At 29.6% G+C, this 17,123-nt stretch overlaps 2 protein-coding genes across 3 annotated transcripts; one reads left to right on the forward strand and one right to left on the reverse strand.

Annotated features, from left to right (window-relative positions):
* The first annotated feature begins 2,535 nt into the window (after nucleotides 1-2,535).
* LOC124498378 (uncharacterized) lies at nucleotides 2,536-7,725 on the forward strand. 2 transcript variants are annotated; one of them, XM_075729067.1, is made up of 4 exons: nucleotides 2,976-3,829; nucleotides 4,454-4,562; nucleotides 4,703-6,393; nucleotides 6,470-7,725. In XM_075729067.1, the coding sequence occupies exons 3-4, from the start codon at nucleotides 4,746-4,748 to the stop codon at nucleotides 7,330-7,332; spliced, it is 2,511 nt and encodes an 836-aa protein (XP_075585182.1). In that variant the 5' UTR covers nucleotides 2,976-3,829; nucleotides 4,454-4,562; nucleotides 4,703-4,745; the 3' UTR covers nucleotides 7,333-7,725. The 2 variants fall into 2 exon arrangements, with proteins under 2 accessions (XP_075585181.1, XP_075585182.1); XM_075729066.1 differs by having other exon boundaries at nucleotides 2,536-3,829; nucleotides 4,454-6,393.
* Nucleotides 7,726-14,597: 6,872 nt separating this feature from the next.
* Nucleotides 14,598-16,709, reverse strand: LOC124498139 (uncharacterized). Its single transcript, XM_047061845.2, has one exon. It carries the CDS (start codon nucleotides 16,707-16,709, stop codon nucleotides 14,598-14,600), a length of 2,112 nt encoding a protein of 703 aa, XP_046917801.2.
* Between the last annotated feature and the right edge of the window lie 414 nt (nucleotides 16,710-17,123).

Consider the following 17,123-nt stretch of genomic DNA (forward strand, 5'->3'; position numbering starts at 1 on the left):
GGCTTTTATTGAACACACATATAACGGGATAAGATGTTTTTTTATTTGCCATTGTCTGTCTTGTTTTTATATTCTTTATATGTGATGAAGATGATTTTCATTTATGCTGATCATTGATGGATCTTCAATGTTTATTTTGGCATGTCTTTACACAATTGTTTTTGCTGTAGATTACATTTTTTTTCTTCTTGTTTGATACGAATCATTACACATGCATATAAACACAAAGTCAAACGGAATATGACATTTTTTTTGTATGTTTGCTAAATCCATTTCTATCGATCATTGACATTTCTTTTTTTTTTTTTTTTTTGATTTTCTCGTGATGAATTCAGATTCAATCATCGGAGAATATTGTTGAAAAACCTACACTGGAATACTGTGTGAGTGGGTACTTTGTTTTTTCAAAAAACGGCAAATCTTTGACAAAAACAGAAAAATTTTACCGTTGATTCATTTTATTTTTATTTCACTGTATTAACCAAGTCTGCATCGTTGTATCTTTTACTGCCAAAATCATTCAGAATTTATTGAAAATTAAATTTCCAGTTCATATTTTTACAATTTGAAAATGAAATGAAAAAACAAAACAAAATTATTTTTGAAGAATCAAAATAATTCCGGTATTTCATCTTTTTTTCTGTTACGAAATCAACGTTTTTCGTAAGAGAAAGAAAAAAAATTTTCCTTGTTTGACGTATGAATTTTGATAACTTGAAATAATATCATCATCAATCCCCAGTATTTGATCATTTCGAAAATGTTTGTTTGTTTGTTTGTCTGTCCAATGTTTATCGATTCCTTGCTAATCAAAATGAACAAAAGGAAAAAAACTTGATCATGACGATTCCCATCTTGTTTCATTGTCTCTATGTTTGTGGTGTATTCTTTTTGGTTATAATGATTTTATATGAATTGCAATTCCTAGTCCTTCTCGCATATATTTTCTTTTTCTTCTTTTTTTTCGAATTCATTTCTATACAAATATTTGGATTATCCTCTATTTTTTCTTGTGTATTTTAATGTTTAACATATAATACATACAACACACACAAACACACAACACACACACACACACACACACAATTCATTTCTGTTTAATTTTCATTGTTTTGTTTTATTTTTCCATTATCCAGTATTTGATCTTTGTTATCATCATCATCATCATCATTATGAACATTATTGCAACATCTATATGTTTTATATCGTGATACAAATTCCAATAATAATCGATAGTGAATACAGAGAATGAATGAATGAGTCACTAGATTAGAATGGAACAAAAACAATAACATACAGACATGGGTTTTTTCGCCTGAATGATAATCACTGGGAAAGTAGAAAAAATGTATTTGCTAATAATAATCATGATCATGATGTCTTTTTTTTCCACACACAACAAATGAAAAAATATCAATTATCATTCAAGAGTTATCATTTCTCTGTATATCAACGCACTGATATATTCTGCAGGCAAAGCAGATTCATTGTTTTTGTTTTGTCGTCTTATTATCATCATCAAAAAAAACTCCATGTTTATTTGGTTGATAATTTTTCTTCTTTTTCTTCTCAAATATTTGTTTTTCCGAACGTTGGTTGTTGTCGTTGGTTCTCTCAACAATTGAATAAACAGACAAACAAAATACATTCTACAGTGTTTGGAAATGATAAAATACAAACAAAAAACAATCACTGAATCATATTGAAACAATAACAAACAACGGCAATTCTAAACAATGGCCAAATTGTGATTATATTAATTCACTTTTTTTGAAAATAATAATTCGCATAATGATTCGTTGATTCATCAATTCATTATATTCAAAATCAAATCAATCATCATATTTGGTTTTTTCTGGTTCGCATAGTTCAAACAAAATCGAAATCAGATTAAACCAGGCCAGATGAATTTTGTTGGGGAACAACAAAAAAAATTCTCTTTATCTCTGGCTCATTCGATCGATCTACAATATTTTTATTATCGACCAATCGATTATTTATTTATTTATCAAATATTGATTATTTAGTCTCCATTATTGTATTATTTTGAAATCAAAAAAAAAAAAAAAAAAAAATGACGATTATGGTGTGATATTATGATGATGAAATCCAGTTCAATCCAGTTGTTTGACGTGAACATCACAGAAAGCAAATCATTATATCAGAAATGAAAAGGAAAAAAATATGGTTCGAATCCTTTTATCACTAAGGATTATCGTTAATATTATTTGAAATGAATTATTGATTATATTCTAGTACTACTATACTTTAATATACATCCTACTTGCATATCCCTGCCCAATTCTTTTTATCGTAATCGATCAATCAATCAAAAATTTTTTGATTAATATTTACAAATCATTACACACATTGATTGGCAAAAACAATAATTTTCTTTCAATTTGATGATTATATCTTCATATGGTGTGTTGAGCAATTACACTACAATCATACATTATATTTTTTGCCAACGAAGAACAAAAATTGATTCAAATCAAAAAAAAAATCATAAAAAAAACAAAATCAACATTCAATATTTGTATAAACATTGATGAAATAAAGTTTGAATGAAGCAAAATTAAACAAAAAAAAAACAACAACAACAAACATTCAAAACTAATACGAAAAAAAGAAACAGAAACTAGAAAATATTTTGGAACCGAAACAAAATAAGAAGAAAATTATCATCATGTAATCATGATGATCATCACATGCAAATATTATTACTATTATTATACACTGTATAAAGTCATTTGTTTTATTTTTTTCTCATCATCATCATCATCATTCTTCCTTCCTTTCTCTTCTTTCATTTCATATGATTTGATTTGATTTTCATTCAATACATTTTTCTATCTACCAATTTTTGCCATTCAATGTTATGAACACAATCAAATAGAAAACAATTTTTTTTATATATTTAAACATTGATCATGATCATCAAATAGACACACAAAACATGACAATCACACACAGACAATTCAACGCTTTGATGTTTGAGAATTAAAAAAAAACGCTTCTGCTTTCTCTGCTTCTTGCTTGGATCCGTTGAATTTTTTTTCTCTCTCTCTTTGTTATTGTTTCATTGTGTATTTCCAGTGTTTTTTTTTTGTTGTCATTCATACATTTGCAATGTGTATATTATACATTCATTTTTAGGCTGTCTGTTATCCTGATGATGATATACTACACTTGTTATATTCACACACACACACAATCTTGTTCATTGTTTATTTGCGCACATGTGTGCAAAGTTCTGCGAATGAATGACGAATTTATATAAAAAGCAAACCAAACTCTCAATTGTCAGTTACCAATACATCATCATCCTATCATTCATTTTCATTTTTCCGATTTGAACATTATTCTTGTTGTGTCTACGGACACGATAGACATTGTCGTTTTATTTCTTGTGTTTGGTGTTTGTTTAGTAGTGGTGGTGGGTCTATCCATTAATTAAAGTTCCGGTTTCAAAGAGACATTTTTCCATCCAAAATCTTGAATTTGATTTTTAATCTTGACACGTTTTGAATGTATGCACGGCAATAATTATCGATAATCAATAAATGAATCTTACGCACTCACCAAAAGATTATTTGTACCTAAAGAATGTTGTTTTGTTGTCAGATTCATTTCTCATCATCATGATCATCCTCACTCATCTTATAAAACAGGATATCATTGTCGTTGAATCAAGAAACCCCCTGCAATTATCATTATTGAAAATAAAGAGAAGAAATTTACTTGATTTACTGAAATTATTTGATTTTCAAGTACAAATCTCATCATCAAATGATGTCACTACAATTATTTAAATGTTGAGAAAAAAGTGAGTGAAAAAAATTGATAATAATTTTTTGATTGACATCCAAAAAAATAAAAAAAATTGTCAATATTATTATTACCCATTTATATAGCTAGCGTATCCGATTTTGTTGTTTTGTATTTAGAGAAGAGTGAGTGAGTGGATCATGATCTATCTACCTATAAACATTTTTATTTTTATTGAGATTGAGGATTGGATTTTGATATCATCATCATCATTATCAATTTATCTCTCATTTATTTTATTATAATCTCTACTCTGTGTGTTTCTCTGTGAAAATATACAGATTTATAATTTCAACACACAGAAAAAACAACAATCTCAAATTTAGATAATTGCAACATCAAACAATAACAAAATTAACTGGCAATAACAATAATAATAATAATAATAATAATAATAAATATATGATATATGATAATCCGATAATCAACATTGACATATTAGGCGAGATATAGAGAGAATCATCACCATTCCGTTCAATCTATTTATCTTTTATGATTAAGCTGACTGGCGCCAGGATTATTATATTATTATTATTATTATTTTGCTTTTACTTTTCCAAATATAAATCTATCTATTGTTTCTCGTTTTTGTTTTATTAATCACAATTCCATCATTATCTAGAAAAAAATTGAAACAATATTTAAACGATTGGCATATTGATTTTATTTTCTTAAATCAACAAAAATTATTCCAGTTTCTCTGTGCTGTCCCAGATATTTGATTTTCAGTGGTATGAAAATTCCATTTCTAGTGAATTGAATTTAATTGTGTTTTCTCCTCGATCAATATAATGTCTCAATTGTCAATGATTAAACAACAACAACAACCGCTGAATAATAATTCTTATCGTTCATCATCGCCAATTGATAGAAAATTATTTGAAAAAATTTCATCATCATCACCATCCAATACAATGATGTCTATGGTGCCAGCAAATTCATTTTCAAAAAATCTAACAACAACATTATCATTACCACCAACTTCACCTTCACCTTCATTATCATCTCAAGGTTTAACGACAAATCCATCATTTGCTAATCTTTTGGGCAATTTATCACCATTTTTGTTACAAAATAATAATCATATGATTGATTCTTCTTCTGTTCCCGTTTCAAATGAACAATTAATGTTATTTAAACAACAATTCAATAAATCCTCATTGGATGAATTACCATTTGAATTATTATTATCTAAATTACTGAATAATCAGCCTAAATCATCATCATCATCATCATTATTTCGTTTGTTTTCAAATAACAATAATCATCTTGATGATGATAATAATTGTGAAAATCAACAAACAATCAATGATCAATCCAATAATTTAGACATGGCCTTAGTACAAGAATTAAGTAGACAATTGAAAGCGAATATTGAACAACCACAACCGAACAACAGCAATAATGTTGTGGAAAACAATACAATTCATGCAATACAGAATCAATTTGGAATGAATTTAGAATTGAATCGTGCTTTTGGTCAATTATTAAACAATTTATATAATACAAATCTATTGCAAACAACAACAGGAACAACAATTTGGAATCCACATCATCATCGCCATGATTCTTCATATCTTCAAACTCGATCCGAATCCCCGCACCCAACATCGGCATCAGACAATATTAAAAATATTCACCATTCGACAACGAAAATGTCTTCTCCACCATTATCATTATTGAATAATAACACTGGCCTTGACATTAAATCCTCATTGAATGATAAAAGATTGATTTTTAATGATACAAATATCAATATGGATAATCAACTATTAATATCGGTGAATAAAAAACTTAATTCAGCCATCGATTTGACTAATAAGCTAGTGAATGATAAATCTATTGTCAATTTTCAATCTATTAATCGTCATGGCAGTAATATTAATAATAATCATTATGTCGATATTGGTGGTGGTGGTTCATTATCATCTTCTTCATCATCATCATCATCATTGTCATCGCCATCATCACCACCATTAATATCATTATCACCACACACAACTACATCATCTTCATCATCATCATCATCATCAACATCAACATCAACAGCGGCAAATACAAATGCAAATTCCTCATCCTCATCATCATCATCATTGAATCAAAAACCACCATATTCCTATATTGCATTAATAACAATGGCAATACGTTCAATGCCTGATCATAAAATAACATTGAATGGAATCTATAAATACATTATGGACAATTTCCCATATTATCATGATAATAAACAAGGATGGCAAAATAGTATTCGTCATAATCTATCATTAAACGATTGTTTCATTAAAGTTATACGTGAGAAATGTAAACCAGGAAAAGGAAATTTCTGGACATTGGATCCAAAATTTAATAATATGTTTGAGAATGGAAATTTTCGGCGCCGTAAACGACGTAATATTAAACATCATCATCAACAGATGGTTGAGTCGAAACGCATGGCCATGAATAATTCTCATCATCCTCATCATCATTCGCATTTTCAACAACGTTCTAGTCTAAATAATAACAACAACAACAACAACAAGCAAATTATCGGAATTACTACAACTAATATCCATCCATATGGTATGTAATATTTTCATGTTGTTTGTGAATAAAATTGCTTAATTTGATTTTCTATCAAACAAACGGAAATTTATAGATCATCATCATCTATTGCCTTTGTCGGCGACACAACATTGTCTTACATCTTCATCGTCATCGATGAAAATTGTGGCCGATTCTATCGAACAACAACATTTTCATAATCATCTTTCACCATTTGTGGATCTACAACAACAACAACAACAACATTATAATCATCAATCGCAATCATCAAGACCATCACCATATATGAATATGTCTTTATATTCGAATCCTTTCACTACGGCTATTACTGATAATACTACTGCTTCGGCTGCTACCACTACTGCTGCGGGTTTAATTATTGATTCTTATCATAATCATCCGAATCTATCCATTGCATCATTAAGCAGTGGCGGTGGTACAATGTCATCACCATCATCAACAAGATCATCATCGGATAATCATGATTTGTTGGAAAATCCAATCAACTGTTTTGATGATACTGAACAACAACAACAACAACAAGATGGTACCATTGATCTTCGTATTGATACGAAAAAAATCAAAGATCGTTTATGTAAAGAATCATTAAATTTGGTTAATGATATCGAAAGTCGCTCATCATCATCTTCATCAGCGACAACTGTTGATGTTGGAATCGATAATATTAATACTAATAATAATAATAATAACAATTCACCATTATCTCGAACACCACCTAGTGTTGAACGAAGAAACCAATCATATGATCTTCATAATCGTAATTCATGCTCACCAGATGTCACTGCTGTTTCGGATAATTTAAATATCAAATCAATGGTTATTGGCAACATTGGTACATCATCATCATTGAAAGATTATTCAATTGCATCGATCATTTCATCATCATCATCATCATCACCATCATCGTCACCATTATCCTCATCATCATTAAAATAAAAAAGAACTGATATCGAAGATTAAAAATGCCTCCATTAAGAGAATTCACCATTCATTATATTAATTATTAATTAATTAATATATTACTATTAATTGTTCATCTATAATCAATCAATCAAATCAATTTATTATTTATTTACTAATTAATCAATATCTATTTGTATTTTCAAAAAATGAAGAAAAAAAAAGAAAAACTAATTTAAATTAATTCGATCTCAAAATTCTCGACTTGATTTTGTTATCTCTCTCTCTCTCTCTTTGTCTCTTTATAAGATTGTTTGTTTATCAAAATTTATTTCAATTTCGAAATAATGTTATTGTTTTCATTATTATTGCAAATATTTGTTGTCATCAATTAATTAATTGAATTAAATCGATTTTTTTAAATTTTGTCCCGTGTGTGTTTCATCTTGTCTCACGGTGTGATGTAGCCACAACAACAACAATAGTAATAATGTCTCGGTTTTTCTTCTTCTTCCTCTTCGTGATCTGAATATCGAATGAATCGATTCGAATCAATGTTTTGTTGAACATTGAGATTTGAATTTGAATTTTACGTATTTTGTCGTGTTCGTTGTTGCTGTAATACAATGTCATCGAACAATTTTCAGACAAAATTTTTTTCTTTTGATCGATTCTTCCATAATGTTATCATTTGGTTTTGTTTTCTCTCACTCCCTCTCTATCTCTTGATGTTTAATTCCATTATGCAAATGAGAATGATGGTTTTGGTGATTGTGGTGATCGTTGCAGCATTAGAATCGAATCATCCATAATTCATCATGTGTTGGAAATAGTAAAATGCATAGACCACACGAATCGATTATAATCGAGTGAGTACAACACTACATGCTAAATACCAAAAAAAAAGAAAAAAATGAAACCAAAACTAACAAACGAGGCTGTTAAAATCACCGCTGTTTTTCTGCTCATTGTTGTTGTTGTTGATCGAAAAGTCTGGTCACTTGTTTTTGGGTATTTGTTTAAATACACAATGGCCAACGATAAGTGAACAAGAAAAATTGATCCGGCCCCAAAGCCAAACAGGCCTTTTATTCTTTCTCTCACTCTCTTTTCGAGTGGCTTATTTACACACACACACACACTATCTAAATCAAAAAATATGTCTCTGAAAATCTCATTTCTTTTCATTTTATATAATATTTTGAACTAGATCCGTATTGTACACACACATATGAAATCAATTTCATCGATTAATATTGAAAATGAAAAACGTACGCGCATAAATTGTTAATGTTGGTTTTAGTTGCGTGTGTTCCAAATTCGTAACATTATTGTTTGACAAAACAAATTTTCTTCACTTACATTTGAATTCAATTAATCTTGGCACTATTGCTACTACTACTGCAACTGGTTGTCCCGTATTGGCCGATCACCATCATCATCATGATGATCATTGAGAGGATTTTATATTTTGAAAATCTCTGCATTGTGAATTATGGATCAAAAGGAAATGATGATTATCATTATAATTGAAACAAAAATGTTTACTTTAAGAATTTCCACTTTTTTCTCTTTTCTCTTTTGTCTCATTCACATTGAAATTTGTTAATCGACAATAGAACAACAACAACAACGACGACAACGACGACAAAAAAATTAAGCTTATTCACTTATAGCTTGTTCACTTTTACGCATATGTAAGTGTGTATCATTCATTTATTTCAACACATTTCACAATGCAAAGAGAGAAAATAACAATTCAAAACGTTTCAAGTACCAATGTGTGATCTATGATCTGATTTTTTTCTACTTTTCATCTTTTTTCATAAAATTTATTGGTCAAGTGGATCAATTGGAGAGAGAAAGAGAGAAAGATGAAAAAACCAAATCTCGTAAATCAGTTCGAGCCATTTTGGTAGAAATTTTTTTCCGTTTCAAATTTGCCATTTATGTTTTTAAAAGAATAATTATATCGAAATGCCGAGTGCTTGATTTATTTTAATGAAATGGAATGAATGAATGTGAAAATGAGCCTTTTTTGTTTCGGCAATCGATCAGCGCGTCGATCAATTTCCACTTAAAATGATCAAGTATTTTTGTCTTTGTGATCCAAACGAAAATTACTTTTTTAGCTCTTTAGAATTTTTTTTGTAATAAATTTGATTTTAATCCGTTTTTTCTTTTTTTGTAAATTCAACTATGTGGCAGATGAGATTTTATTTTTTCCCCACTTTATCCATATGGGAGGTCTTGGCATCGATCCATCCATCTACTATTGATGATTACGAGTCATTTTTCTTTCACATTTTTTCATTTCATTTTTGAAACAAAAAAAAAAGAAAAAAAGAAATTCTTTAATTAAAATCTTTAAATAATTTGATCCGTGTTCAATACATTTGTATGTGATCCGATTGACGAGCGTCTGTCAACCATTGAATTTGATTAGCTGAATATTCATAAAAATGAAGAGAAAAATTTTTCATTTAAAAATTGTTGATTTACAAATATTCGAAAGGAAGCTGTCATCATTTACAATCGGCTTTTTTTCACTTTTTAAAGTTCCTTGAAATACTATAGTACTTGAATTTCATTCATGTGTGTCTGTCTCATAAGTTGGCGACAAGCAGTCTGCCAATGATTTTTTTTCTCAGAAGATTGTTTGAGTTCTTTTCAATGACATTTGATCGACGAGAAAACAAGAAATTGCAAATACTTGGAATTTGAGATATTTTCTTTCTCATCTCATTTTGATGACATTTTTCGAGGTTGACAACAACAACTAATGAGAACAATAATTAAACACAGCAAAAAAACTGATGGAATATCTCAATTGATTTCTATTCAATTTTATTTTTCAAAGATCAAAAAAACAAACTAAAATACTGTTTGTTTGTGGATTTCCTCTCACGCACACATACACACACACACCCAGATGAATATGGTCATCATTATTATTATCATCATTTCAATGATCATCATGTTTGATGACAATTTTTGTTTTCCACACCAAATGGCCATAATTAAATTGACATTATCGTTCTCACATCTTGTTATTGTTGCTGTTGAAAAGATTTTTGCCTCATTGAATAATTGATGACGATATTTTTTCCGTTTGACAAATCGATTCTAGATTTTGTCTGGTATCCATATATATCTATTTATCCCCAAATATCACATTTATTCCTTTGAAACATGTGATTTTCATGTTTTTATATGATGTATAGAGAAAGAAAAAAAATCATTCATTGAACAAGCGACCAAACTGAAATAGTGACTACTGTCTGATGATGATGATGATGATGATGATGATGATGAAAGAATTGGTAAACCAACATTCAAATGAAAGAAAATTAGGCGATTTTTGTAATTTATTACCCCAAAAATGACTAACCGAAAAAAGAAGAGAAAAATAACCGTTCAAATGTCTTTTATACTAACATAAAATTTTCTTACCAAATTTAAGAAAACAGGTCTTAACACTAAACAACAACAACCACATGCAGACATGCAAATTAGTTTTTCTAAATGTATTCGGTTTTTTTCTTCTGTGGCTGTTGTTGTTGTTGTTGTTGTTGTTTTTCTATTGCAATTCAACTGTGTATGCATTATTTACATACATACATACACACACACACACGGACATTACTTGAATTTCATTATTTCCAATGAGTTATAATTATTATTAGACATATAAATAGCCTTTTATGTAATAATGACATTATATAATCATCAAGATGATGATGATGATGATGATCAAAAAACGATTCATAATGTACAACAAGTCTAGACCAAACATTGTTTTGTATGAACATTTTTTTCTTCCATTTAGGTTATATGTAATAATTTGAACGGGCCAAAAAAAAAATGAAGAAATAAAGTTGAAAGTTCATTCATTCATTCTGATTGAATGAGCTTGACTTTGGAATATATCGATATATTCGAGGGAAAAAAATTATTCTCGACAATCGATGAGAATGATGGTGAAAGAATTCGTCACGTAAAAAAATTTCATTTTTAAATTCACAAGATCCTAAAAATATCATTGAATAATCGTAAATTTGCATCCTAAATAATCATCATCATCTTATACATATGGCACACGATGAGAAATTTTCCATACAAATCTTTTAATACAAACGCAAAGAATGCCACACACATTTACAACAGAGAGATATATTAACTTTATCGTATTCAAAAGTATTACAAAATTTAAACAAGAAAAAAAAGCGACCACCCGAAGATTTAGAAAGTTTTTTTTCGACTTATTCATCACTTTTATTTGGTAAATTGAATTCATTGTTGTTGGTTGTTGTTGATGATGATAATCATCACCATCATCATTATAATGAATTGGCGCCCAAAACAACCATGGTGGCCGTCGTCATGTCAACAACAACAAAATTCAAAATCACTTCATTTTTCATTCATTCAAGCATTAATAAACGAAGGAAGAAAACCTTCAAGATTTAATCAAAAATGATTATGATATATGGCATGAAACGAGAATGTTTTAGCTTGTTAAAATGCCATCATTTTCATTTTGTTTTTTTCCATTCAATATTAATCGGATCACATCAGCTGTGACAATAATATTTTCAACTTCGAAAGTGAGCCAAGGATAACAATTTCGGCGAAAAAATGATGCAGATGATTAAATTAACATGGAAAAAACCGATTATCACACATCATTTCTATTCACTATTTTTTTGGATTTTTTTTCACAAAAAGAGCACATCTTTCTTCATTTTTTATTATAGGTCTTGAATAAAAAAGTTTAAATTGAAATGAATTCCTTTTTCTTTTTTTCATATTTTCGTTAGCACAAATTGAATAAAGATTGCACTGCAAAAAAAAAGAAAGTGAGAAAATAAGAGTTAGCTATGTGGTGACTCCTACTAGCGATCACATCAATTTTTTTAAAATTGAAATTCTTTTTTGGGGCCATATCTGTCCACATCATCATCATCACATGAGTATCCATTGTCGGTTTCCAGAATATATTAAATATATGAATTTGTTAGCGTTCTCGTTGACGTGAAAAAAAAATTGAATTCTCTTCAGTATTGCGTGTCTGTGTGTGATTCAACAAAACCAGACTCATATACAGAGAAAAAATACGGATCTATTGTGTGTGTGTTTGTGATCCAAATATACTGTATATTGTAATTGTAATATTATATAGGCCATATATTTGACAATGTATGAGTGAGATGCCCTTAAGTTGATTTTCTATTAGTTTTCATTCAAAATTTAGCAAATTCGGGAAATTGTCATTGCTTTTACTCTCTCTCTCGCTCTCTTTATCATCCTGATGTGTGATGATGGTGGTCCCTATTTATTAATTTGGTTTAGACCAACCAACTAACCAACCTATCAAGAGGAAATTTTTTTTGTAAAGACCATATTATAGCAATGTTTGATTGCCCTGAAGCTTTGGTGATGGAAAATGGTTTCCTAAGTATTTTTTTCATCACCATCTTCTTTTTCATTATTCATCCATTCTGTTGATGATGATCTGTTTTTTTTTCATCATTATACCGTATGATTTTCATGGTTTTGATGAAAAAAAATTAATTTTTTATTCTCTCGCTCTCAACAACGATAACGGGAAGGGAATGAAATTGTTAATTCACTAAAGTGATGATGATGTGTTTGTTATATTTCAATTTTTTTCATTTCTTCTTTCATTAAGTTTCTTTTGAATTTTGAAAAATTCTAAAATTAATCGATCAGTGTGTGTGCCATTTGAAATTTTAAGTGGATGATACATTTGGATGATAATTTATCTGTTAGGACGATATTAAGACAATACAATTGGCTCATGAAAACAAAAAAAAAACGTCAATCTCAATACGTTTTTTGCTTGCTTGCCACTCAAGATCATCGATGATAATGATGATCTTGAATCATGAACAAGGTGTCATGTGTGTGTGTGTGTGCGTGTGCGAGCAGTATAAGTTGGTGGTAGGGTACTTGAAAATGATCAAAAAAAAAATCAATTTACGACCATTCGTTTTGGTTTCTTTCATAATTTATAGCTACTTTTTCTTTCTTACTTTGAAGTAGTTTTATTGATTCATATTCGGATGATTTAATAATGATGATCATCAAATATCTATACCACCGAATCGATGATGATGATGCCACTTGATAGTTTTTTTCTGTCGTTGTTCTACTTGTTTCAAATTTGTGATGATAAAGTGAGATAAAGTTAACTATTCAAATCTACACTGAGCGAGAATAAGGGACATCTTCAATATAATTTTTCTTTCTTTCTTATACGTGAAGATGAATATTAAAAATGTTGAAATGTTCAAGTGTTTCAGTTTTAGCGTGCATAGCAATAAAATCCTATAATCATTTCATAGTATTGATTCCATTCGATTTAATTTGGATGATTGATTGATCGAGAAATAGAGAAACGCGAAAGGATCACTGTAAAAAAGTATAAATCTCTTATTCCGTTGTTTTTGTTAATTTTCATCAATGAGAATGACTAGTGTGGTTCAAGTGTGTGGATAATTGATTTACCTGGAATAAAATGAATGAATGAATAAATGAACCATAGTTCCAATTGGTCGTCTTGTCATTACGTTTACTCAATTCATTCATTCATTAATTCATTAGTTTTTTCGCATTACGCATTGGACGATGAACTCGTATCATCGAGACATTTATGGGCATTTCTTGCTTTCTCTCAAATAACAAATCCGGTTTCGAATGCAACAACAAAATACATGATTATTTTTTTTATTTTCCATCCGATGGCCTTTGAACTTTGTTTATTATACATTATGAAACTAGCAACGAGTAGAATCATAGGTCATTTTCAATGTTTTGACTATACGAATACGGCAATAATAATCTAGGTCACATGGTTGATTATCGTTGTCAGTAGTAAGCATTCAAAACAAAAATTCATTTTGATTTTTTTTCATCCATTTTATCATATTATCCATATTATCCGTTTTTTGTTTGTTGTTTTGTTTTTTATTATTATCATTATTGTTACCAAACAAGACAAGAGAAAAAAATGATGTACCAAAAGTATTCATATACACATACCAAACATATGAAACAAAATAAAAGTTACAAAATATTAGATTGCTCAAACATAAACACACAGTGAGAGTGAGAAAGGACTGAAATAAATACGGAAAAATGTGTGAATGAATAATTAACACGTGTAATGAATAATGAATAATTATTATTATCCAACTCGAAATTATTTCTATGATGATGGAAAAAGAGAAACATTTTTTTAATACAAGAAATATCATGAATTTGATGATGTGATTCAATCAAATATAACAAGAGTTGGCTGCCTGCAATTTTGTCATTGGTTCCTGAAAATTTATTCGACTTTCATTGTCATTATCATCATCGTGATTTATTGTCTCTGGACCATGGTTTATGGATGTTTGAATTTCTAGTTTGGTCATTGCCGGTGTTCTAGGCGGTGTATTATTCATAATCGATCCAATTGGATCGATTGTCACTTGTTCTTGTTGTTGTTGCTGCATATGAAACGATTCCCAATTTGTCATCATCATCATATCAACCGAATTTATTGTAAATTTCTTCTCTTCACCTATGACCATATTGAAATGATAACTATTCGATGTATGTGGTTGTTGGTGATGATGAAGATGATGGATAGGATGTTGCTGTTGTTGTTTGTGGTAGTGATAGATATTGTTGACATTGTTTGTCATTAATAAATCTGAAGACGTTGATGATGATGAACACGATGATGATGAAGATGATGGTGGTGATTGATGGTGATTGTTGTTGTTGTTATTGTGGTTGAAATATTCTGCAAATGTTGCTGTTGCTGTTGCTGATGATGATGATTGAAATGATGATCCTGATGTCGATGTTGAATTATAATTATATGTATCCATTGATTTTTGTTGATCTTGATGATGACAATCAGTGTATCCATTATGATGATGTTTGATACGGCAAGACAAATCGTTGGTGTCGGCGCCGTCAATTGTATTTGATGTTCTCACACTATTCGATCTAAGATTGTTGTTAATTGTTGAATTATTCATGGTGGTATTCGATGATGGAACAACAATCGACAATGATGGATATTCCAATGAAAATGTATTGCTATTAATTATAGTGGGTAATTGATGAGGATGATGCTGACAAATTGATTTCGTAGTCGATGAATCAATTTGTTGTCGATATTGTTGATCATAGCCATTATTGATTGGCGACGTAGCTGCTGCTGTAGTTGTTGTTGTTTTAAAATATTGACTTGACGATTGTTGTTGTTGATTAATGGAATAATAGTGATGAATTGTTCCATCGTTCATGGCATTCACATTATGATTATTATGAAAATTCGGACCAGACAAAGAGGCATCATAATAACGTTGATGTGATGAATATTGTTTGATTGTGGCTGGCAGTTGAATTTGATGATGATGATGATGATGATAATGTTGATTTAAATCATTTGCCGACATTGTTGAAGATGGTTTAACTTGATTACCGGCAAAATTGTTATACAAACATTGAAGATCAGAATTTTTTGCTGTCGAATTTGTGAATTCCAAAGAATCAATGGTATCGTTTTTAGAATTTTCTAGCTGACAATTTGCTATTGTTTCACTGTCATTGTCTGTGTTTGAAATTGAGTAATAATGAATTTGTTGATGATCATTATTGGTCTGGTCTGGTTGTTGTGAATAAGAAGAATCCTTGAATGTGGTCGATTCCGTTAAATTCGGTTGATAACTGGAAGATTCAATGCCTACATTGATCTGTGTAGAAGATGATGGATCTTCTCCATCATTATTTTCTTTAATCAAATGCTCGGATGATTGAATCGTGGATTTTGTTTTCGCTTTTCGTACACGTTTAGCAGATTTCATTCGATTACTATTGGATGAAAAGAATTTTTCATTTTTTCTTTTAAATCTTCTTCGTCTTCTAAGGTAGCTACCATTTTCAAACATATTAAATGATTCTGGATCCAATGTCCAATAGCTACCTTTGCCGGTTTTTTTATCATCACGTGCAACTTTTATAAAACATTCATTCAATGAAAGATTATGACGAATACTATTTTGCCATCCTTGTTTATTTTCACGATAAAAAGCAAATTTATCCATTATGAATTGATAGATTCCACTCAATGTTACTTTGTGATCCGGTGCATTCTGTATTGCCATTGCAATCAATGCAATATATGAATATGGTGGTTTCACTATTTCTTTCGATAACGATGTTGAAGATGATGATGATGAACTAATTGTATCCGTAATTGTTGTAGTGTTTATGTTCGATGATGATGATTGGTTTATATCTACATTTATTAAATTTGTTGTCGTAGTCGAACCACATGGATTTGATGGCAAATTATATGAATGAAAGGATCGATTAGAATCGGGTGACATTATTGTTGTTGTTGTTGTTGTCGATGATGATGATGATAATAATCGATTATTTAACAAATTATTTGGATCCTGTTCAGTATATGGTGGTGTTTGATATGTGAATGAATCATCATCATTATCTGGTTGTTGAATGTGATAGTGGTGATTCTGATGACTATGACTATTTAATGAAAATTCATATTGATGATTCATCGATATAGCTGTATCGATTGATAATGGTTGTGATTGCATAGATTGATCATTGATTGGTGGTGATTGATTCAATCTATTTGATGGATTTGTTATTAATAACTGTGGCGATGATGATGATGATGATGATGATGATTGATATGATGGATTATTATCGATTATCAACGATGAAGATGATGTCGAACGTGTTGGTCGATTTGATTGTTGATCAGGTGATAATTGCTG

Source organism: Dermatophagoides farinae, chromosome 3 (assembly GCF_024713945.1).
Source record: "Dermatophagoides farinae isolate YC_2012a chromosome 3, ASM2471394v1, whole genome shotgun sequence".
Lineage (NCBI taxonomy): Eukaryota > Metazoa > Arthropoda > Arachnida > Sarcoptiformes > Pyroglyphidae > Dermatophagoides > Dermatophagoides farinae.